This window comes from Momordica charantia (assembly GCF_013281855.1).
Source record: "Momordica charantia cultivar OHB3-1 chromosome 9 unlocalized genomic scaffold, Mcharantia_2.0 BLBB01000009.1, whole genome shotgun sequence".
NCBI classification, from domain to species: domain Eukaryota; kingdom Viridiplantae; phylum Streptophyta; class Magnoliopsida; order Cucurbitales; family Cucurbitaceae; genus Momordica; species Momordica charantia.
The window spans coordinates 254,465-279,402 of record NW_028275167.1 but is presented as its reverse complement, the minus strand read 5'-3'; the positions used below and the strand labels follow the sequence as shown (position 1 = coordinate 279,402).

General features: G+C 32.2%; 1 protein-coding gene across 2 annotated transcripts; it reads right to left on the bottom strand.

The window, feature by feature from the left end:
- Positions 1–8,000: 8,000 nt before the first annotated feature.
- LOC111024208 (myosin-6) lies at positions 8,001–24,520 on the bottom strand. Of its 2 annotated transcripts, none has more exons than XM_022301850.2 (38): positions 24,386–24,520; positions 23,630–23,773; positions 23,289–23,434; positions 23,049–23,205; positions 22,881–22,939; positions 22,609–22,768; positions 22,304–22,453; positions 22,094–22,230; positions 21,863–22,009; positions 21,660–21,761; positions 19,587–19,644; positions 19,368–19,469; positions 18,786–18,823; positions 18,523–18,649; positions 18,209–18,379; positions 17,989–18,120; positions 17,487–17,596; positions 17,342–17,402; positions 16,333–16,510; positions 16,021–16,226; positions 15,703–15,822; positions 14,954–15,052; positions 13,692–13,904; positions 13,422–13,561; positions 13,131–13,245; positions 12,582–12,626; positions 12,393–12,482; positions 12,120–12,305; positions 11,116–11,256; positions 10,828–11,013; positions 10,620–10,745; positions 10,459–10,529; positions 10,278–10,377; positions 9,989–10,045; positions 9,351–9,407; positions 9,173–9,253; positions 8,982–9,064; positions 8,001–8,513 (listed from the first exon to the last, which is right to left on the bottom strand). In XM_022301850.2, exons 1-38 carry the CDS (start codon positions 24,518–24,520, stop codon positions 8,399–8,401), a joined length of 4,545 nt encoding a protein of 1,514 aa, XP_022157542.2. In that variant the 3' UTR covers positions 8,001–8,398. The 2 variants fall into 2 exon arrangements, with proteins under 2 accessions (XP_022157542.2, XP_022157544.2); XM_022301852.2 differs by having other exon boundaries at positions 12,120–12,290.
- Positions 24,521–24,938: the final 418 nt, after the last annotated feature.

The window sequence follows — 24,938 nt, the reverse complement described above, 5'->3', positions numbered from 1 at the left end:
AAAAGTTAAAAGATTTACCATAAACATTAAAGATGGAATAAACACAACCATGAAAGATTTAGAATACAAGGACTAAACGAGCACAACCTTACAAATTCAAAGACCAAACTAATTTAACTAATAATTATTTATAAGCTCACAGCTCTACCATGAAAGAAATCTTGGATATGTCTGTGACAATGATACAATTATTAGATATTTGTCTAAGACAAATATTTTTACAACGCCTAAATTGAGATCATATTGCATATATAATCACATTATGTCTATTTACATACTAATCAATCATATATATGTATTGTTTTCTAAAATTGTAAAACAATCTTACATTAATTTTTGTAACTATAGTTAATTAGCCAAGCTTAATGTCAAGATTTTAATATGATTCTCCTCTTTATCAACTTTTTTTTTTTTCATTTTTTCATATGGTTCTCAAATTTGTGAAACTCAATTTTTTTAGAATTTTTATCGGTCTTTTATTTTGATTCCTACGTTTTAAAACTATCACACTCCATAAAATTTTAAAAATTTTTAGAATTTTATCGATATATTTTTTATTGAAATAAGTAACTAATGAAACAACATTTGAGTAATTCCCTAAAATTTTAAATTCAAAAAAGTAAAATTTTTATGCTATATCTATTTTTTTTATATTTATTATACATTTCACAAATCAAAAATGATAAAATAAATTTTATCCTATGTCTGGGAGAAACTAGAAACATGAACAAGAAACAAGAAATTTGATTGGTTGTTTCCAAAATCTCTATTAAAATTTTGAAACGTTTCTTAAAAATAACAAACGAGAAACAGAAATAATTATCAAGCGCATGCATTTGTTCTAAAAAATTAAAAATGAGAAACAAGAAACAGAAACGTTACCAAACATACCCTTTATAATCTTCAAGATTATTACAATTCGTTCGCTAAAAAACCGATCGAACATGCTGCCAAACAAACCCTTAACTAATAGGAACTAGGACAATTAGAAAATAGAATGGGTTGAAGAACCAAACTATACTTAATCCTCATATGAAATACATATTAATTACTTAATCTTACATCCCAAGGGTTTAGGGTGGGGTTTTAATTTGATATAATTTGCACACAAATCATAGTAGTTGTCATTTTGAAAATTGGAGTAAATTAAATTAGGTTGAAAAAAGGGCAAGATGCATGCATGATTGCATATGCATATTCCTTCTTAGGTTTCCATAAGCATCATGCTCCTCCTCTCATTTCCCTCTTCCCAATTCTCTTTTCAAACCCTTCTTTAATACATTAAACAATCTACCCAACCTCTACTTTCTAATATAATCTTCACACTATATTCTAAATTTTTAAAATTAGTTTACTTTGGTCCAACCAACTTTTAACTACTTTTCCAATTCCTACTAGTAGTGATATTTTTACGATCTGGGTATCGGAGAAAAAGAGTTCAGGAGTTCGAATTCATGCAATGCTATATTAATAGCGTGTACATATGGATATTAGATCTTATAGTACTGGTATGTGAGCTCACGAAGCGTAATGGTGGAGAGTATTTACTTTTTCACTCTAGTAGGGATACATTTTTACAATTTGGGTATGAGAGAAAGAAATTTTGAGAATTCAAATTCACGTGGTGTCGTTTCTTTCCTACCCGTATTGATATTCAAGCCCATCGATGAGAGAGAGTGTATGAAGATGATGTATTATGAAAATATTAAAATTTTAACTTTAGTCCAACTATTCATGTTTTTGGGCAGTATGTTTATTGTTTAATAGCAATAGTGATTTCAAATAGTATGGGAGAAAAAATAACACTTCATAATGTGTGTGGATAATACATTGGAAAATGATGACACATTTAGTGTTTAATAATAATTAACATGATACTAGAAAAAAAAAATACCACTTTAAATATTCGCATATGGAAATATTATTTCTCCTCACATCTCATATTTATAGTCGACGTGTCAGATCTTATATTATTATATGTATTGGAGCCCGCATGTGAGACGATAATGGGCAGAGAACATACTAAAAATATAAAATTTACTTTAGTCCAACAATAACTTATGTCTTTTTACTTTATTCAAAAAAAAAAAAAAAACTTATGTCTTTTACTTAATCTCAAGAGTTAAAGCCAATTACGTATTATTATTTCTTCCCACATTTCATATTAATAATCCACACGTTAGATATTTTGTTATACCTAAATTCACATGTGAGAGTGAGAGGGAGGGCAGTGAAAATAAACTGGAACTACTTAATTTATTTTGTTTGTCCAACTACTCAACTTTTCGAGTCTTAGTAACGGTTTTTCACAATATAGTATTAGGGATGAAGATCTCAATTTCAAACAACCATTATACTATCTTTTCTGAGTACAACGACGATTATACTATCATTTTATTATCCAAATATGCATGAGAATAATAAATTTACTCTTAACTCGGTGATTTCTACAATATGACGGTATATGAGAAGAACATTTTAAGATTAGTTCAAACTCCTACGATATCATTTCATATCAATAGTAGGTTGACGTATCGATAGTATTGTTAGATAAAATTGGAAGTTGAAATGTTTATTAAAATTTATTCACTTGAATCAAAGTAAATGGATGAAAATAAATTTGTGTCTATACTAATTAATTAATTAGATTAATTATGTGTAAAATTAAATAGGGAGAGAAAAATAGCACATGGGATGCATTATACAGAGGTGGCAGGCAATATCTAAGGGCGGTCGTTGGGCAGATTTGGATTTTTATGTTTGCTTCCAATTAATCCTAACCGCCCAAATATTATTCAGTTTTTATTTTCTTATTTAAACAAAATAAATAAAAGAAAAGAAAGGAATTAATTCATGTGATGACTGATGCCTTCAAAAAATTACACTCAATTAATAATCAAATAATATATTATTTAGTCAAACCCCTCATTTAATCAATTAATTAGTAAATACCTAGATTGCCCAATAAATCATTCTCCTTCTCTCTCTCTCCCAATAATTAATTAGTTAATTAAAATTGTATAATTTAATAATATTAGTTAATTCAGAAGCAATAACTAACATAGCAACCATAATAACTGAATTAATAGAGAGAGAGAGTTGTGAGAGAAACACATGAGACCACATGGAAAGGGCAGTTGAAAGTTTTAGTTAGAGAGAGAGAAAAAAATTTATTATAATTAATTAATTAAGGGAGGACAAAATAGGAAATTAGTCAAACATTACTATAAACCCTATTTTTGGAAAAACCAAGGTGCATAAATATTTTAAATAGAGTAAACCATTTTGACCAAACACATCATTTGATCCTCAACTTAATTAAATTCAATTTTAAAGGAAACACATGTTTTTATTTCAGACGCTCATTTTAATCTAAAAAATAATTATTTTTGTTCTTGCTATTATGCTATCACCTAATATTATTTATCCACTCTCAACGTCTATTTCAACGAACCTATGTGATTCAAATACGTGAATAGATTAACACATTAATACAATACATATTTGAAGTCATATTATCTGTATATTAAAAAATAATGAAGAGTAATAAATTAATTGTTTTTCTAAGTTCCGGCTAAAATGAATATTTAAAAAGTTTAAGGACAAAAAAAAACTTTTAATTTGAGATTATTGTAGTTAATGAACCAGAACGAAATTTAATTGTAAAATTGTTTGTGCATACAAAACATTCAACTGTTTTTAACAATGGCAAACTCAATTATTAAAACAAATTGCACATTTAAATATTACTTGAGAAAAATCAAAACTTGTTGAGAAAAATTGTCCTTTTCCAAATTTAAGACATTTGGAATTCCTTTTAGAGAGAGGACAAAAGATTAACATTTAGAACCAATATTTGAATTTGAAGAATATAGTATTGTTATTGTATTAAAATATTGCACATTATTAGTTTGTACTCATTATTTAAAATCCTATATTAAATTAAATTTTGTATTATTATCTTAACATATAGTAATAATAATAATAATAATAATAATAATAATAATAATAATAATAAAATGTGCCTTCTTCTTTTATCTCCAATCACTCTCGAAACTCCCCAATTCAATCTCCACCACAAAACCTCAACAAAGGAAAATTTAATGTTAGAATTGGAAAATTCCATCATATTTATGTATATGATTTGGGGGTTGAATGTGACCTCAATATGTCACCTTCATTAATGGATATGAGCTAACAAGACAATTTTAGAGTACATATATTATAAGATCACTTTGTACCTTTATTTCGACATCGAATATACATCCAATTAAGATTGGCCCTATATAGCGGGGACAAAATATCGATGTCTTTTTGCCTCAAAATAGTACATTTGAGGTTTAAGAGGCAAAATCGAGAAGATAGGAACATTACAAATTGGCCTAATTTGACCGCAAATATATATATATATATATATAAATCCTGTATAAAATTAAGTTTGCTCCTTTTAATCTAAATTGGAGTGGAAAAAATTTCTCCCAATATTTTTAATCATGTTCACATCTCGACTTAGAAATATCAAAATGATCGGTTTTAATACCATTATAAGAATTTTTATCAATTCCAATTAATTCTAGGGAATTTCATTGGTAGAACTGCCAATGAAACTTCCAAGTATTAGCATTCGTTTCTTGTTGTTGTCCGTTCTTCAATATGTCAATGCCTTTTTATTTTTTCTATGTTAAAACTGCGTTGGAAAGTTGATAAGAAAAGTCTTGACTCCTTTATTCTTCACATTCAATCGCCATAATTTTTGTTTCCTCTTCTTCTCCTTCTCCGTCTTGCAATGTGTCACGTCCGTCGCTCCCCTATCACACAACTCTTGAAAAGAACTACAGATTAATATCCTTTTGGGATCAAATGAATAGATTATTTTGTTATCAATTTGATCTTGTTTCATTGATGGGTAGAATTACAGGATGACAATTAACAAGTTCGATATATTCTTCATTTTAAAATCAAACTATTATCCACATTGATTAGGCTTTTTTGATTGTTTTATGATTTGACCCACAATTAGGTATAATTGTTTTAAGCATACCAATTAATTAGGTAGACTACATCAATGCATGCAACTTGAACATATTGGAGTTGACTTTAATCATTTGCAAATTATTTGAAATGTCATTCATGTATGATTTCTATATACATTATGAACCCAAAATATTTTATAAAGAAATGAAGATGTTAATGTGCAATCCGTCAACAACTAGAACATAAGTTTAAAAAGAAAAATCAATATTAGTCAAATAATATATATAGTTGCAAATAGGATATTAAATTTCCGTTGATAGGTCGACACAACTATCAACATTTTCACATGTTTATGGATTCGACATTGACATCATCTGTTAATCGAAGTTTTCATCGTATCATAAAAAAAATATCAATAAAATGTAATATCACTAGTATTCATTGACATTGAAATTTTCGTAAAATTGAGACATCGACAGTTTTGTCGACCTCGAAAATTAAAACCTTGTTTGCAAATTAAATTTGGGTTGCACAACTTTTGGATAGGACCAATATTTTCAAATGGGAATGCATCACTATGCCATATGGAATGTGTATAATTCATGTGGTTGATGTAGATTTTTGGCCAATGGAAAGAATATAGGAAGGATTGGAGGACCCAAATCCATGGACCAAATTTCATAAAGTTCAAGTTTGAAGTGACATGTAAAAGAAAAGTCCTTCAAATCCCTAATTATTAATATAACTCAAACTAAGAATAAGATTATTTGTTATTTGTTGTACATGTATGATCCTAAAAAATAATGGTCTAATGAAAAAGGTTGAGAATGTGAACATAGTCTTGTATCGGTAATTGACATGTCTCCGAAGAGATTGTGAGTTCGATTTGACAAGCCCTCCTAATAATAATAACAATATTTGCATAGTTGATTTGGCAACATTGAAATCTGGAAAAAGTGATCATTGAAACACGTTAAACATAATGAATTAAATTGAAACTTTTTAGACACACGGACTAAGACATACATTATAAAAATGAAAAAAGTGTTAGAGTTAGCTATATTTAGAGACAAAAATAGCGTTGTAGAAATGGACACTAATGATTTGTTTGATTATGAGTCCAAACACATAAAAGAAGAGATGAAGATGTTGATGGGACCAATGTTTGTGAGGAATGATGAGAGAATGAAGAGTCAAAAGCTTGGGAAGGGACCAATGTTTCAAATGGAATGCATGAAAATACCATATGAAGGGTCTAAAATTCATGTGAATGATGTGGAAATTTTTGGGCCAATCTTAGAGAAGAAGATGGACCAAATCTCATAAATTGGAATTGGAAGTGACTGATAAAATGCCCAAAACAAGAGCCACATAGGATTTAGGGTGGTCCAATGGAGGTCCTAAATGGTCCCAAATCATTTGTGTTTTTTACTTTATTTGCCCTTTCCCATTCAAATGTCAAGGTTTTTTAAAAAAAATTTATGACATGCCCAAAGTCAATGGTTGCTAGTTTGTTGATATCATGCAAGCTTAGGCTTAAAATAAATAATATCATATCGATGGTGGAGACATGAAAAAATCATTGTTCAAAGTCGAAGTCACGCATGTCATCATTGTCGGCAAAAGAAAACTCTTCAACGGTATGTCTCTACTTGATCATATATGTCTTATCCAAGGCTGAACGTCGGAAACACATCTTATCTTGTGATAATCACTTTGTCTCACATACGATAACACTCGTAATAGATATCTTGACTGAAACATGATGGCATATCTTTGCCCGTGATGATCACTTCAATTAAAATAACACGACAACACATAATTGTCTCATGAAAGTTTGGTGGGAATTAAGTTCCTGTTTAGTAACATTCTCATTACTTATTTCTTGTTTCCTCGAAAAATAAAATTGCATGATCCCGACACTCATTGATTCAAGAATGATAAAACAACATTTTTATTTATGTTTTGAATAAACATAAATAAAAACTCGAGTCGTCACTCTTGTGCTTCACCTGTCATAATCTAACTACACGGACGAGACAATTCGATATTTTGGAATGCACGTCACCCAGACATTTGAACCGATAACCATCTTTCAACTAACCTAGTCTCCTCCGTCCCTTGGGGGCCAGCCAACCAAAGAAGGTTAGTAGGACTCGGTTAGGACCCTTGATCCGGTTCAGCAACAACTTTAACAAATTTTTGCAAGAGCTGGCAGATCATCCACTCTTCCCTGAGCAAAGTAGGTTAGTATTGAAAGTTGCGTTGGAAGAAGTTTTTTGAAAAACTCCGTTTAAAAAGCCTAAGGAGATCCCAATTTTCTAAAGATAACTTGTTCTTCTTTGTCAATGCTACGTTGGACCTAAAGGAAAAGGCGCTACTTAGCTCTACATTAGTAGAAGCAGCGAGAAGTCAAATATCTCTTTTTTTTTTCAGTGTGCACGGTTCGCCTGCCTTCCTGACCACGAATAGATTTCTTATTAAAATTAGAATCGAAAAACAATAAACATTGAATATTACCGAACAAGTTCTAAATATCTTACTCCTAAATAAAGACTTTTACCATCACTTCAATTATGAATTTTGCCTGAAATTACAACAACAAAAAATGATCTTCTTTCCATTTGCTTTACAATCATTTAGAGTCTGTCCATTTGATAATTAAAACATTTTCAAATTGTATATAAATTTGTGTCTATTTTATTTTGTTTTTTTAAACAAGAATAAAAAGTATATTTCATGTATCATTTTTCATTACTAAAGAAGAGATTACAAAGAACAAGAAAGGACTATTACACAGGTTTTTTTGAGTTTAAGACAATAAATAAAAAATAAGAAAAATCAAATGAGCACATTACCACACCACGTTAACCCTAATGAACAATCTCAAACTAAAAACTACCGCAAAAATAACAAAAATTAACATATAACTAAAAGTCACTTTATCCATCTAACATGAACATAACTTAACTTAATGGTTAAGGTATATAACTTCGCGCATATTTGTAACCAAGAAGAAAACAAAAGAAAATAAAAGAAATGGTGTATTATTTTAATCCAAATTTATACAAACTTGACATCCTCCTTTTTACAATGAAATGTGAGTGGAGAGCAATAGTGTCTCAACCACCAAAAAGAAGAAAAAGAGAAAAGATACAATATAATGCATATTTTCTAAGTTGCTGTAAAATTGGAGCCAATGGTGGCAGAAGAACAATATAAAGAATACACACTATACCCAAAATTATAATTATCCCCCAACTCCTCAGAGTCCCAGTGAAGAAGAATTTACACTAATTATCAAACCCAGATTGAATGAATAAATAAATTTCATCAAGGAGAGGGACCTTCCTTTGTGGGAGAATGGTTGATACAAAAAAAACGACCTTTCTGAGCTGCTGGAGCCACCTGAGCCATCCTCAGCCTACTCGTGTAAAAATTGGAAGGCTGGGTTCTCGAGCAATTCGTCGGCGGGTTTCACACCGGAGAAATCTTTCTCCTGCAGCGAGTTCGAGAGATCTTCAACCGAGAAGGGGATGCTGTGTTTCGAAAAGCATGCATCAGCAGTAAGCAAGTGTTAAACATGGCATTTTGTGCAGTTTCATAGTGTGAACTTTAAGAACTGAAGGTGTTTATGTTGAAATACCAACTATAAAATTGATGCTAAGACCTACATATCTCCATTATTACGAGTTAACCTTGCAACTTATGATCCATCTCTACCCACTTGTAACCAGTGAGACTGGACTCGTAGTACCTCTCAAACAAAGAACCACCGAGAATTGCAATTATCTTAAAACAATCATACATCTATTCACCGTCTTATCACATATTAAGACTTTTCTATGTTTAGGCTGACGAGTCTTCCCTAGAACACATTTATTATTATCTAATAAAGCTTGACCACGAATCGTACCATTAGATAATTAAAGTCCTTTGTTAAACCCTTTACAAAGATATTATATCTTACTTTATTTTAGCTCTCTACCTAAATTTTTAAGACTCACCTGGAATTGTCATCCAACAGGAATGAACTGCTAACTGCATTGTTGGAGTCCTCAGTCATCAGTACTCTCATACTGGATATTACCTGTTCATTCCCACGTAATATATTAAAAGATATGATGACCATGATTCACTTTACTAAAAGTTTTGTGTTCAAATCGAGAAATGAACATAAACAAAACAAGATACTCACATCAGGAGATACGCTTCGAGTGTTATAGTTGTCGTCCCAGTAGAGCGTACATATTCTATAGAGTTGCTGGACGCTCAGGATCTAAACCAAACAAACCAAAATGTCGTGTTTTAGATTTCAATAAAGGGCTTTAAAGAAACTGAAAATTTAAATCAGAGAGATAGATAGAGAGAATTACAGGGCAAAGATCATTGGTGATTTCATCATAGGAAATTCTGTATTTCTGATGTATAACCTGTAATCAAGGACATGAAAATCAAGTAAGAAAGATCTTATTCATAAGAAATAGAGATTTATTGTAAGAAAATCCCATGTGTACTTGTGGGTTTTACTTGGGGATCAGCAGAAACACTTTTGGAAGAAAACTAATTAAATGCTTCATCTAAATACTTCTTTGAGTGCTTTTTATCCGTTTTTATAATTTTTCAAACTATCTTTTGGTTATCAAAAAATATTAAAAGTTATTTTCACGACTAAAAGCATTTTTACCATTTTTTTAAATTTTAACCAAACATTATAAATTTTCGAAAGAAAACTTTTAGTTTTCCCTAAGAACTTCCAATTGCAAATTTCAGTCTTTTCATAGATTTTTCAATGGCATTTTATCGTAACTCTTGGTTGGTGTAAATGTTGTTTTTCGTTTCTCCTTTTATAGATTATAGGTTAAATGACCTCTTGATGAGCTGGAGGCCTTTTTATAGCCACTTTTACCGGGGGCCTTTTCTTCTGTATATTTGTTCATATCAATAATATATATGTCTCTCATTTAAAAATAAAATAATAATGCATTACAAAAAAATGAAGTAGATAACATACCAAGAATCCAACAGCTTGTCTTATGTGTTTAAGCTCATCCCAAGAAGCACCAGCATACTGTAAAGAAATAAATTAAGAAAGTAAAAAAATTTAGATTTATTGACTAGCATGGCACCTTACAAAGATCAAACAACAATTCAACAAAGTCTTTCATAGCAATTTACAGAATACGACTTCTTTGTGGTGTCTGAACCACAAATTCTTTTGTAATTACAGCTTTGTGGACAATTGTTCGTGACTGGAAAGCAATATTAAAAACACTTTTTGATCAAAAAGAGAAATTACGTACCTCCTCTTTTGCCTGGCAGCACCAGAGCTCCAACTCAGCTAACCCAGATTTTACATATTCCCCGTTGCTGAATGTACAACATTCTCGGCGAAGGAGGAGGCTGAAAAGAATAAACAACGTTCTTGTTAAAGTGTTTTCCTTCTTAGTATAAATTATCGAAGAAAAAGGATCGACGGCTTACCTATTGAAGAGTTGAACATTGATATACGAAAAGTTTTGAACAAAGATATTCTGGATGAGTATTTGCGGAACCTGAAATCTCAACCATAATGAAACCATTGAGAAAGATGTCCAGAACACTCAAAATAATGAAGTTGAAAAGTTCCAAGGAAATGTCCATACAAAATTTTCTTTCAATGTGCAGAGAAGCAAGTTGAGGTTTTCTATGATGCTCTGCCAGTAATTTTCTGGAGTACCTTTCCCGAACGATCTCCCAGATCGTAACACTCCTTTCGATGTCCTTGGTGCCTGAAAAGGGGCACGGCAGATTGCATACATGAGTCAACTTCAGAAGAAAAGAAGAAAAGGTTGCTAGGAGAATCCTACTTACTTGGATACACAAGGAAAGCAATGATGTCAACTCCTTCTTCAAGTTATCACGAATAATTCCGAATATTTTTTCAACATAAGCTGTCAACTGCTGCTTGAATAGCAAAGCTGGATATTTAGCGTCCACTTGGCGTACTACCTTAAGCGCAGATCCAAGATTGTTGGAAGAAGGAGACGAACGGAAACCCTGAACAATTAAGTTCCCTAAGAGTATTAAATAACAGAAAATGGAAGTACTTATCTACTAAATAAAGGCTCATAAAGAACAACGATATTGAATCCTAAATACCATAGTCATCCTTCCAAATAAGGATGTTGAAGGTGGCGGTTTTCGGGGAGCACCAGCAGCTTTCAAGCTTCGTTGAAGCAAGAATAATAGCGCAGATGTGTTTGATAACCAATAAGCCAGATGATCGTTGTTATCTTGATTCTGGAACTCAGCACAAAGAATGGTGAGTGATTTAATATCACAGTTTGTACAACAATTTCATATTCATAATTCCTCGAACTAAAAAATCATGCACATAGGAAGTAAATTTAGATCAATACGGGCATAATCTCAAGTTTCTTGCAGACCAACAGGTGGGATTCACAATTTACCCAATCTACAATTTCTAACCCGAAGCCAATAACCAAGAGAACCCGTAGAAGAATGGACCCCTCCACATTTCGACAATGGTATGATATTGTCTACTTTGGGCATAAGTCCTATACCTGAAAGGTCTCATGCCAATAGAAATGTTGTCACTCACTTATATACCTATGATCTTCCTCTTATCTAGCCAATGTAGGGCTTTGATCACATCCCCAACATCCAAAAACTATCTTAACTTTATTATTTATCAAATCAAAATTTTTGCCACTTGTGAGTGATTAAGGAGGAAAATACGAGGGATGATGTGAACAACAGAGAAGAAACTAAAATTTTTTGTGGCTCTAAGGTTCAAGATTAAAGTGACTTTTGTTTTTCAATGTTGAACATTAATGACAATGGTGAGCCTGAACAAGGAAAGAGAGGCAAACTAACTTACTGAAATTAATCTTATATGGTCTTAAAATCTCGGGAAAATTTTCTTCCTAATAGCACATATCAGATTTTTAAGTTAACATTTGAATCGACTTGAACAGTTCATGTTCCTTTTCATTAATCAATGAAAAATTCGTTTCTCGTTAAAAAAAAAGATTTGAATTGGTTTCCAAGTCTAATAAAAACCAAGAAATCAAAGAGTCCTGGTTTGAATAGAATAGCAAACAGCACAATCTGAGTAACAGAGAAGAAATTTATCCAATTACCTCAATTTCGGATCCAATCATCTGAATTAGACGATCAAATACACTAGTTTTTTCAGCTTCGAAAGATTTCCACTGAAGAAGGCATTTATAAATGGTAAATGCAGCTACAGGCTTCCCATTACTAAACCCAATGTTATTCATGACACAACTGACAAGAGCATCAACATTCTCCTGTAACACAGGAATCTGAAGTTAAAATATTACCAGTCTTAGATATATCACAAATTGGGCCAAAATATGATGAGTAGCATTCAGTGATTTAGAAGCACATACTTGTTGATGTTCAATATGTGGTCTACTCAACTTAATTTCAGATTCTGAGCTGATTCTCTTCAGTGTTTTCACAGGTGTCACGACCTGCTCCTATAATTAGAGACATATTTATGAAAGTTACATAACGAAAATAACATTATCAAGTAAGAACATGGAGATAAAATAATAAGGAGCAGAAAGGAGTATTACATCAATTCTGTTATCTTCAATCACATGGTTACCATTCTCCAATTTCTGGAAAAAGAAAAAGAATATTGTTAACATATCAAATAAGAGATTAAATTTTGCATAAGTTATGAGCTTAAGTGGTTATTGAACATGGTATCAGAGCAAAAGGTCCTACGTTCGAACCTCTGTCATGTCATTTCCTCCCTATTTAATATTGATGTTCAGCCTTGTGCAATTTTTCAAGCTCACAAATGAAGATAAGTGTTAAAACATCTATATAATATTAAATTTTTACTCTAACCCATCAGATTAAGCTTTTGGGTAGATGAGTGATTTAATCAATATTATTTCTCAATAACAAGGAATAATGTGTGCACAAAGGTGTTGAAAGGAAGATGGATAAGAAACTAAACCACAAGCAAAAAGCCTGCAAAAACAGAATCAAACTGCAAAAGTCCCCAGTTTTAGAATCTGAAATTTCTACCAGTGGAAAAGAAGAAACATCTCTTGAAGAGTCCCATAAAATTACAAAAAATAAATAAATAAATAATAAACAGTTACACAAATAACCTCTGCTGCTGCTATAGGAAGATGGTCGGCTATCTTTTTTACTGGTGTTTTCAGGAAGGTTTGCTGCCGAAGAATCTGGTTTTCAGATTGAATATTTGAGAATTTTTCTTCAAGCCTGTATTTAAAAGTTTAAAACAATAAATAATGGTATAAAATAGCTGAAATCAAATGAAGGGACAAAAAGTTGGCTCATGGTTGCTTGACCTTGAGTATATACACAATAATGAACAAAAAAAAATAGTTAATATGAAATATCTTTTCCATAATCTAGTATAAGAAGCTAATGGCAACCTCTGCATTGCAGTCTTTAATTGAATAATCTTTGTTTCTGCCTCTGAGGCTTGCTTCAACCTCTCTTCGCTAACTCTGTTTGCCTCTTCATATTTTTTCTGTGTTTCGTCAATTTTCTTTTCCAGTGAATTCACCATCGCCTACAATTTACCACAAGGAAGCAACAATCAGTAGCTAAACGAGTCAATCATAACTGAAATAAATGCTGTTGAGACATCTTAAACAATTTAAACAAGTATACACGTGAATTTGATACTTTAAAGCATGTACCTTGAGCTTCTCATTTTCACTGGAAATTTTCTCAATCATTGCATTATCAACAACTGGAACCTCCTTCACAATTGGAATAATATCTGCAGCTTTCTTTGCAGCTTCGCGTTCCTTCTCAAACGTTGCTTTAGTTTCTTTCAATTGAAGCTGCATATCTTTCAAAGCAGATTGGAGCTTTTCATTTTCTTGTGTTTTAGCTTCTTCCAAGTCAGCCTGAAAATATATGGCTCATTAGACAAGTGGATTATCATATTAAAAAAGCTTTATAATAAAATAATGATGCAACCTAGATTTAAAAGGGATTAAATCTTCCACAATTCTTCAACTAAATCATAAGAAGCACGAATACGGGCACGAGACACAGATACAACACAACATGGACACGGTGACACGTCATTTTTTTTAAATCTAGACCACGGATACAGCAAGTACACGTTTATTAAAATATAACATTTTTTTAAGTACATATCATTTTTATACTGGAAGGTCAAAGTCAATAAGTTTTGGCACTTTTATGCTTAAAAAATGAGTTTGATGTATTTTACTCTCAAAATTTATTATTTTTTCCTATATTACTATTTATGTCCATTTCTTATGCTTAAGAAGTGTTCAATACGTGCCTAGTAACTGTCGAATCCACATTCACTCTGTACAACTAGTGTGTGACAGATATCTATTGAGCTACCAAGTATCTAATATCTGTCCGGCGGTACCCGAATCGAAGTGTCTGTGCTTCTTAGACGAAATCTTGATTTAGTGATCAAAAAGTATATCCAAATACAAGGGATCAACCCCCTCTCTTTGTAAAGGATTTAAGTTGACTAATCCAAGAAAAGCAACTAACTAACAACAAACAAACTCAAACAAGATTACAAAACTACTCCTAATTGCTCTACATATTATGCTGCAAACGCAATATTTGTATTTTTTTTATTAGCATATAATGTTTCACTTTATTATCCAAACCCACATACATTTACAGCTTCATGCTTCATGTTACAAGTGAGATTATAGGATTTTCTAAATAAAAGAGGCATACAAACAAGACTGAAGCCAAAAATAACCAACAGCATCAAAGAAAAAAATAAGCACCCAAGTTCAAAGGCAGGGAGATAATTATTTTGAGCTTCATAATCTAGTTAACCAGATAGAAATCATAGAATTAAAATGCTTAAACTGAAGTCAACAAATAGGATTTAACATTATGCAGTCCATTTATGCACGATAAAACACATATCCTATGACTGTCTAGTTGTGTTTACCCTCATGCGCTTCTCCAACTGTAGTCTCCATGTTAATTCTTCGACCTGCTTTTCCAATTTATTCTTGGCAGCTTGGAGAGCTCCTGTTTCCCTTGCAGCCTACATTAAAGAAAAAATTGAATGCTCAATACAGTAGGAAAACTTCAAGAAAAAAAATAAATTAATGACTTGAACTGAGAAAGAAAACAATTTAAACTGCAAATTCTTTCTTCGGTGACTTTTTATGAAGTAGGGAATTACAAACTCTTGGCAGTTATCAAGCAGCTGCTTTAGAAGTTTACAAATAACATGTTACCTAAGTAGTAAACAGATATATTTGATGAACAATTTTCTATGCATTCTATAGTTTCTACTTTCATCAGCCTATTGGATTTCCACTTACACACATATCCTTCGGTTTCGAGCATTTCTAAAAGCATACTCATAATTAACAACATAAGGTGCTAAAGGAGAGCGTATCCTCACTCCAAGAACCAATGAGAATACAAAGAAACTGTTCAATTAGCTAGAACTCAAAAGGCAATAAGGAGTAGAATTGATCTTTTTGTATGAACTCTGGCTTGTTTTTCGTATTCTTTCAATTTATTCCAATGAAATCTCGGTTTCTCATGGAAAAAAATAAAGAGACCAAAAACTGACAAGGACTAAATCCTCAACAATGCCAAATTATTATCTTTTTTTTTTGTTATGAAAATGCTACGGGATATTGGTAAGTAGACACAAAGGACTACAAAGATCAAGGTGTTTACCATCTTCAGCTTCCGTAGTTCCTTACGAGCAACTCTTCCTCTCCATGCACATTGGGTGGTGATTACTGCTTTCTTTAACTTCTTATAGTGCAGTTGAGCCAAATATCTGCGACAGTAGCTCTGTGGGACAAGAAAAGAAACCTTCTCAACAACTAAGGAAACTCAAAAATGTACCAAAAAAAAACGATCGGTTGAATAGACATGGAAAGCTATATAAGAGCAATCAAACAATTTCAAGATTGATAATTTATTCTTTTTTTTTCATTTGGAAGTTCATGTGATAGGAACTTCAGCGAAACATGAAAGAAAAATACAAACCTGGATAATAATTGCTGCTTTAGATCGTCTTCTGAAGCGTAGCTCATTGCGAGCAGCCATTCCACGCATGCCAGTTTGAATAGAAACAGCTGAAGAGTACTTTTCTTGGTAAGCTTTCCTACAGAGATACATGCGCAAATTCCTTTGAATCATTAGAGAAGAAGCTTCTCTCCTCAAGCCCTCAAATACTTGTCGAGTAAGTTGTCCTAGAACCAAGTTAGATCAAAATCCAGTCATTATCGCCTAATTACATATGACTTCTTAAGAAAGTAGGTCCAGAAGAACAAAAATGCCATGAAGACAATTAATTACCTCTACACGCAGATTGTAGTTGTATAGCTGACCTCCGAATCAATATAAAAGTTCTACGAGCCAAATAAGAACGAACTTTCCTCTGAATAATGCTTGCTGATCTCCCTAGGACCTCAGTCCTAAGCCCATCAAGTTCAGCCATCTGACCAGCCCTAAGAAACACCTTTGTCTTACCAATCTGCAAGAATTTGTTAAATTTGTAACATAAATCACTAGAGTTTGTACTTGGTATAAAATAAATTAAGCATGCATCAAACTTGTATAAAAGTCAATTGTGGCAGATAAAGATACACATAACGCACAAGGTCTGTGTCTGATGGAAATGCTTTATGACTAAACGTAAAATGAACTTCTCCAATGCCAAACTTCTCTAAACTGTTCCCCAGCAAAAGGGAGAGAGAAGAAAAGAAAGAAAAGAACATAATAAAGAAACAAACGCGCACAACAAGAATTCAGTCGGGCAAAACTGATCACCATCCTTACCTCCATTTCGTGGACACCAACTGATGAAAATAGCATGTAAAAGAAAATATATCCAAAATCAATGATTGTAGAAATTGGCATTCCTTTATTTTTCCCTCAATTCTTTCTTCTCACTTCCATATAACTGTCATAAAAACATGTTTATTCAAGCTAATTCTGCAAGTAAACGAGTAGACTTTTTTTTGGTTGATAAGAAATAAAGTTCAAAGTAAGTTTCTGATGTTTATTTGGTATCCCAAATGTTCATGTCGGAGATACTTTGCATTTGTCAGAAGAAAAAATCCCCTGAAGTTTTAACTGTTAGGAACTCCAAGAAAGAAAGTGCAGATCATTCCATGGTCAAAACGAAGGAATTTATCCAATATCAAAGGAGCAATAAACAATGGGAAATACTTGAACAAATGAAAGTCTAAGCTTAATAAGTAGTACTCTTTCAGAGTCCAACATAAAGTATTGAACTAGTGAACAAAGATAGATTGGTTGTCAGTTTCGATATAACAATTTTGATCTCTCATCAGACAATTACCTGATATCCTTTAAGTCCAACCTTCTCTAAAAGCCTCTTGCAAGCAACCACTTCATCAGAACTATCAAAATAAATGTTGAAGAGAAATCAGAACCACCAATCATAAACATAATCTGCAGTCCGAAGAAAGCCAAGAACCAATTACCTCCCATCCAAAACTTCAGGTGCAAGGAGTCCAAATCGATCAACAAACTCATCAAATGTTTTCCTCGTGGGAAAACCAGCACAACTTATCCTAATCGCCTCCATGACTCCCTGATGTAAAGACGGTGAGCAATAACATTTTGATAAAGTATATTTTTATTTGACAGACGATGTTCATGTGATTAAGACATCAGTGTGTCATATGCTTCAAAAGTTAGCATTCCCATTACGTTGACTGGTTTACAGCAGCGGTAACCACAACCAAAGATAAATTAGAGTGTAGTTCGGGGTATTTTTGAATCACATGCTCTACCAGCACACTTTTGCAGAAAAAAATGCACATATTTAAAAAGCAATATTTCTAAGTGTTTTACACAGATATAACCTAACCGTCATGAAAATTTTGAAAAACAGTTCCATACACTCAATTAGAGTTCTCCTTCAATACAATACCCTAATATTTATTTATTTTAAAAAAAAATTACAAAATATCATATTCTTACCCCACATCGTAGTTGTTGTAATATATTCTTATTCTCAAAGATGGAAGGCTTTAGAAGATTATTGGGCTTTACACATCGAATGTAATGGGGCTCAGTAGCACTCAGAGTTTCGAGCAGTGCTACCAATTGTAGCTGCAAAAAGGAAAATGAGCTCCCTTATAAGCATAAAGACTAGACCAAAATCTAAGATCCCAATTCCTAATAGAGACGGGTACCAGACCTTGAAACGAGAACCTATTGAAGAGAACTTTGATGATTTGGATGATTCTTCAGCTAATGGAGGAAACAAACACGACACAAAGTAGCATTTGGAAGCAGTCAAGAGCGCTTGATGTTCAGCAACAACATAGTCTTTATTTTTGTCCAGAAACAAATCAGTCTGATAGGTGACCTGAAAATTATTCGACAAATTAAATGCAAATGTATCCACTCCAAAGATTATCACACCTCTTCCATCAATGGATAAGGACTGGATGCAGACGTTATGGGACAATGTTTTTGTATTTTTCGAAGAGAAAGAGATGAGATACTCACATCACCGGCATAATGAGCAATTGTGAAGTCACTCCGGGCTAATTTTGGTTTGCTGAAACGTTTATGATTTTTGAATGTCTGATACAACTTTTGAGCGAATGTTTCATGAGTTGATCTGGGGAACATACTGCAAATGACAAGTACAGGCCATCTTATTCAACAATATAGTCGGCTTCAAAGATCAATACTCACTTCATGAACTGCACATGATAAACATCAACACAAAACAAATAAAAAGGCATACAGAAAATCACTACACTTACCATGCTTCATCAAGAAGGGCAATAATACCACCAGGTTTCTGAATTGCAAATGAATAAGAAAAAGGGTTATAAAGATAAATCCTTAAGAATTCTGAGATGATAAGAGAGATTAGTTATAAATAGAAAATAATTTACTAAGTTATTCTTGTGATAGGAAACCAAACTTCGATTGGGAAGAATGAAAGAGCCAAGATTCAAAAAAGAAAAGAACAAAGGTAGCAAATTATATCTTATAGAAATTCAATAAAAGTATGACAATTGATACTTGAAGAAACCTAATAATGTCAGAAATCACTTTTACTCAACTTCATCTCTTGCATAAAATCACCACTTGGGAACTGAAAATCTATGTGAGATACAGTATACGTGAAGAAGATACCCAAGAGGAAAGAGAGAATAAAAAAAGCTTGATAGGCTTTGAAAGCCAATGTCCAAGCAAAATTGATTTATACTATCCAAGTAAAAATAAAAATTTACTTCAAATGGATGGGTACAGATCCAAATGAAGTAATAAACACGCCAAATGATACAAAACTTAGAAAAAGCTTGGGAAAACATTATACTGAATCACACAGCACAAACCTTTTCAATGAGATCAAGGACGTCTTGATTATCAACAAAATCAATATAACTCCAATCAATTTCCTCTTTTGTGTACTCTTCTTGTTCCATCTTGAATACATGCTGTTCGTTAAAGATAAAATATCATGAGCTAAATGCAGTCCATATTAAATTTTTCTAAAAGAAAAAAGGACCAACAAACTAACCGAAGAAAAAGAAATTGATATGCTTCATGTTTACCTGATTAAAATGTTGCTGAAGCTTTTCATTAGTCAAATTGATGCAAAATTGCTCAAAACTGCAATATTTAAATATGGTTAAGAATCAGATAAGAAACTGATGGAAGTGCTTCTGGAAAGATAAACAGAACAACAACTCTATTTAGCATCACAAACTAAGGGAATTTTAGCAATAGCATTCTTACTTCATAAGGATTCTTGTATCACTCTCTAAATAAAAGCAGAGAAAGTTGTGTTTATTCAGTCTCCATGGTAAAATAAAATCTTCAGATTACCCTTCTTCTTAGTTGAGTAGAACAGTGTCTGTTAAGCCTCTTGAAATTGTAATTATTTAGCTTCCTTGGGTTAGTTAGATATTGTAAGTAGATTGGGTGTGCTATGAATACAGATTATTATCGGTGATTAATGAGAGAAAGACTGTAGTAAAATTTTTACAATTAGGTTTATTTCATATTTTGAGATTTACCTCTACAACGGGTAGATTAGTCTTTCACTAGCCTAACTTGTTCGCAATGAGAATGTTATTTCTCTTATATTGTTTACTACAATTTTTTTAGAATCGAAATTAGAACCTTATTGGATATTGTTTGCTAAAATTGTTGAAATATATGACAATTAATAGGATGTCGCTTTCTTATTTCTAGTTAATTACAAATATATTAACTAAAACGAATGATAAAATTATTTTTTTAATTAAAACAAAGTGTGCTAATATTTTTTTTAATTAAAACGATAACAAATTTTAATTTATTTTTAGTACTATTTTATTGATAGTAAACATTTTTTTATTATAACAATCAATTGAATATAAACAAATAATTAAAAAATAAAATTACATCAATTAAAAAAGATCAATATAATTTATTTTATTACTATTTTATTGATAGTAAGCATTTTTTTTACTATAACAATTTGTTTATACAATTTATTGGCATAAAATATTATTAATTTTATTTTTATAATATTTAATAATAATTAATTCTATTTTAACATTTTTATTGAATGTTAAAAATAATTAAATTAAAATAAATATAATTTGATAATATTTTATAATAAAATCACACGAACCAATAAAAGTAGGACAAAGAAGAAAAGCATTAGTGCTATAAATAAACAAACAAATAGTAGAATAGTAAAACAATTAATTAAATAAGTTATGAATTTCATTAACAGATGAGTGAGAAATGGGAACAGCGTTATTTTCGTCCGACTTTCTTTTCTTCTTCTTTCTCAATTTTTCATTCTCAAAGTTCGACACAAAGCATTTTGCCAAAATTTACTGATACGGGAAGAAATGTTATGCCACAAGATGTTAAAACTGAAAAACAAACAGTGAGTGGAAAATTTATATTTCCAAAGATAAGGAAACAAGAGAATTATGGCTGATATCATGCAGTTTGGTTATAGAGAAATGTGCATATTTTTCAAATTATGATCCATATTTATTTAATAATTTTGATGTAATTTTATTGCTGTCTAATTTATATCCTTTTATGGTTAGAGCATATCCAAGCCTTTTTGAGTTATGAAGTATTATGTGGCATTTAGGGTTTAGTTGGGAGGCTATCTAAAGCCTTGCCATCAGATCTGTATAACCTTGAACTTTTCCTTTTAAGTTTAGTCATTTAGAGTTTCTTGAACTTTTTCAATTTCATGATTTGAGTTTCATGTCAAGAACATTTGAGTAAAATAAATCATCCTATTGTTTCACTCTTGGGCCGTGTAACTTGTTCTTCATCTCGAGAGCTTTTATCTGTGTCTAACCTAAACCTTAGAGTTGAAATTGAACCAAGGGTTTTCATATCCTACCACCCATGTGAGCCTTTGACCTTTAGCTATCCAGACTTTGTAAAATAAAAATTTTATTAGTTAATAAAACATGTGGATTTGGGAATCACACTATGTAATATTTTGCTCTCTTTCCAGTTCCTTTTATTTTATTTTTTAAATATAGGTTATTGTATAATCGTTCGAAAAGTTGGAATTATATTTCCAGCCCAACAAGTCCTTTGTCTTCTCTCTTTAACGAAATTCTTTGTTCCTTATCCAAGAAAAAGGCATACCAGATGAGCACCTGTTTGTCTTGAAACTCTCAAATCCATAGATATCCAGCACTCCAATCAAGAACTTTGAATCAGGGTCCTGACCAATTGAGTTATTAATTTTGTCCACAAGCCTGAGGAAAGGAACGTTAAACATGTTAATCAACAATATAAATGAATATTGTACTACCAGAATTCCAAAATATGGTTTATTTTCTTCAGAGAGAAGACTCACCAGTCAAACAACCTAGAATACACAATTTTTGCTAGAGCATCTCTACTAAGAGCTGCAGAATTTGGATCCAGCCACTTTGTGATGGTTTCGTCACGAGTGACGATCACGCGCTTGCACAGAGAATCTTCCAGAGCCTTTTCATCACACCTGGATAAAAGTTTTGATATAAGCCTTTGAACGGTTCCATCATTCTTCCATAATCTTCTTTTAACTCAAAGAAGTTGCACTTACATGAAAAGCTCAGCCGCAGTTCTAAGATGGAACCAAGATTTTTCATCTTTGGGAACAGAAGAATCGGCCTCCTTACCTTTTGCAAATTCAATGTTTCCAAGATGAAGAATTGCAGCCACAACGCGAAATATTCCATCCTAGAAGAAAAAATGTATAGGTTGTGCTTAAGAACCTAGCTTTCCTATAAAAAATAGCGGGCGAGGAATTTACCTGCTCATCAGAACTTATTCCAACAACTTCCATTGCTCTTCTTGTTGCAAGATATTCCTTGGAGTCATCAATTCCATCCAGATCATAGCAGTTCGATTGATTTAGATAATGAAAAGTTCTTGGATTCCCCAATTTATACTTCTCGATATCCTTCAAAATTGAAAAAGGAAGAGACAATGAGGAACCAACTCTAACCAAGTCCAATTAAAGAGTTTCATCTGAGATCTTTTATAAGAAAAAAATAAGTTATACTTCTTGAGAGTCAAAGGGACAAATTTCAAATAAATGATAGGGCCTCGCAATACCTCAGGTGGTGCAGCACAAAGCATATAGAAGCAGTGATAGTTTCTCTCAGGATCGGACACCTGACAAACACGTGATCTTTCCAGCAAGTAAGTTCTGATAGCGGCTCCTGATATTCTTCCGTTTTGGTCAAATTGGATCTCCACAAACTTACCAAATCGACTACAATATTCATCAAATACCATAGAAAGATGGAAGTCAAACAAATGATTTGAAAGAAGTGCAAGTATAATTATGAAATAAATTTTCAAGAGAGAGAGAGAGATCTTCCTACCTTGAGTTGTTGTTCCTAACAGTCTTCGCATTCCCAAATGCTTCCAAAACAGGATTTGACTGCAAAAGAGAGAGGGAAATAAATGTATCAGGTGAAAATACAAACTCAAATATCAAATACTCGACATTTGCATCAGATAATTATGCAGACTGATATTGAAACTCTCACCTCAAGAACTTGCTGCTCAACAGTCCTCCCCTCAGCAGCAGCCCTCCCTCCCATATAAGCAAGATAACGCATAAGTAATTTCGTACTTTCCGTCTTTCCAGCCCCACTTTCACCACTAACCAATATGGATTGACTCTTTTTCTCGTTTATCATAAGTCTGCATCCAGAGAGGAAGCATTTCAGATCGTCAGATGAGTGTAGTTGTCGACTACAAATTTACAAAAATATTGTGGAAAATGCCTGTAGGCAGCATCTGCAACTGCAAATGGATGTGGACTCAGCTCACCAAATGCTGCCCCTTTATATTGTGCCATCATATAGCTATCATAGAGATGAGGTAATTTTGTAAAAGGGTTCACAGCAATCAATATATTCCCTGTATAAGTCTGGAAGCACGGATTTTTAGCATATTAGCCTCATATATCTGAAAATCCTCACATTCAAACGAAATAATAAATATCTCTAATATAATGGAATATAACGCAGCCTATTAGGCACATCAGTATCGATTCTTCAATACGACCTTCCCTGAATGTGGGAAAGCAGTAGTCGAGAACAGATAATTTCCTTTCTGTACTTACATATATTTCATTGATATCATATCTCAATTTTAAATTGTGTAGCACCCCTGGTTCGTGCAAGTAAGCCAACTTGGTCATGTCATCCACCCCGCAAGGTGGAACTTCGGAATCTTTGGGATGGACATTAGCTGCTTTAACAACCACCTATGAATGGAAAAAAAAGGAAGATGACAGAAAAGGAACAGAATTAGCAAAATTTTATTCTTAAAGTGAGCATCTCAGATACTACAATTACAGTTACTAAGTCCATAAAAGAGAACGGAAAGAGATACAAACATGATACAGTCATTTAAATAATAGTAGTTTAAATCCTATTTTTTTCCCTGAATTTCAGACTAATTATATTTTAGTCCCTAGACATTCAAATATTTTATATCGTCTTTAAACTTTCAAATTTTTGTTTCAGCCCTTAACTTTGTTACATTTTAATAAAATATTAAATATAAAAGTTCGATTTTGAAATCTAACACCTGATCCACTCTATTGTCCACATAGTTACCTATCCTCTTTTGTCTATTTCATTTTATCAATGAAATTCATGTTTCCTCTTAAAAAAAAAAAGATTAGATTTTTGTTAAACAATTTACGAGAAATTATGGTTCGGGTCTAAAATGGTTTTTTATGCAATATTAATTATTAAGGGACTAAACTATAATATTTGAATGTTTACGGACCAAAAAAAAATAAGCATAGATAGAAGTTTAGGGATAAAAAGCTTTGAATGCATATCAATAGAGGAAGAAAGAGAAAACTCACCTTTTTCCCTGAAGTGCATAGGACCTTAATGTCTTCACCACGAATTTCTAAAACTTCACCCTCTATCCAAGCTTCTTCAGAATCCTCCAACCAAACAAAAGACCCAACTACAAGACCGGTAGTAGAAGCCTGCATGTGTCCCGGAGTTAACAAACATGCACACAAGTGAAGTGTACATCGTGCATTTATTGATTACATACTACTAGAGATGGATAAATGGTTTGTGCTTGAGAACTCAAGCTAAGCATGTAACTGCTGACTAAAACAGCTAAGGAAAAAGTGACCGATGCACATGAACGGTACAGTGATAAGACAAACTGAAAGTAGGCTATCTTGTCTCCCACTAATCTTAGTAGTCCAGCGCTACAAAAAAAATCAAAATATTCTCATGCAAGTGTATACAATAAAAATGTCTATCATAATTCATATGGTAAATTGAAATCTTCAAACAAACAACATAAATGGAAATCTTCAAACAAGGAAGTGAAATTTTAACATCATAAAGATTTGGTAGTAACCAAGTCTAAGCATAGTAATAACTCAACATAAATAT

Bases quoted from the DNA above. Each gene is read 5' to 3' on its own strand.
- LOC111024208 (XM_022301850.2), bottom strand. From the start codon at position 24,520: ATGCAGGCTTCTACTACCGGTCTTGTAGTTGGGTCTTTTGTTTGGTTG. The intron at 22,454-22,608 runs GTATTGCGAGGC...TCAATTTTGAAG, and splicing joins TTTGTGCTGCACCACCTGAG to GATATCGAGAAGTATAAATT. The intron at 19,645-21,659 runs GTGCTCATCTGG...TAAATATTGCAG, and splicing joins GAGAGTTTCAAGACAAACAG to TTTTGAGCAATTTTGCATCA.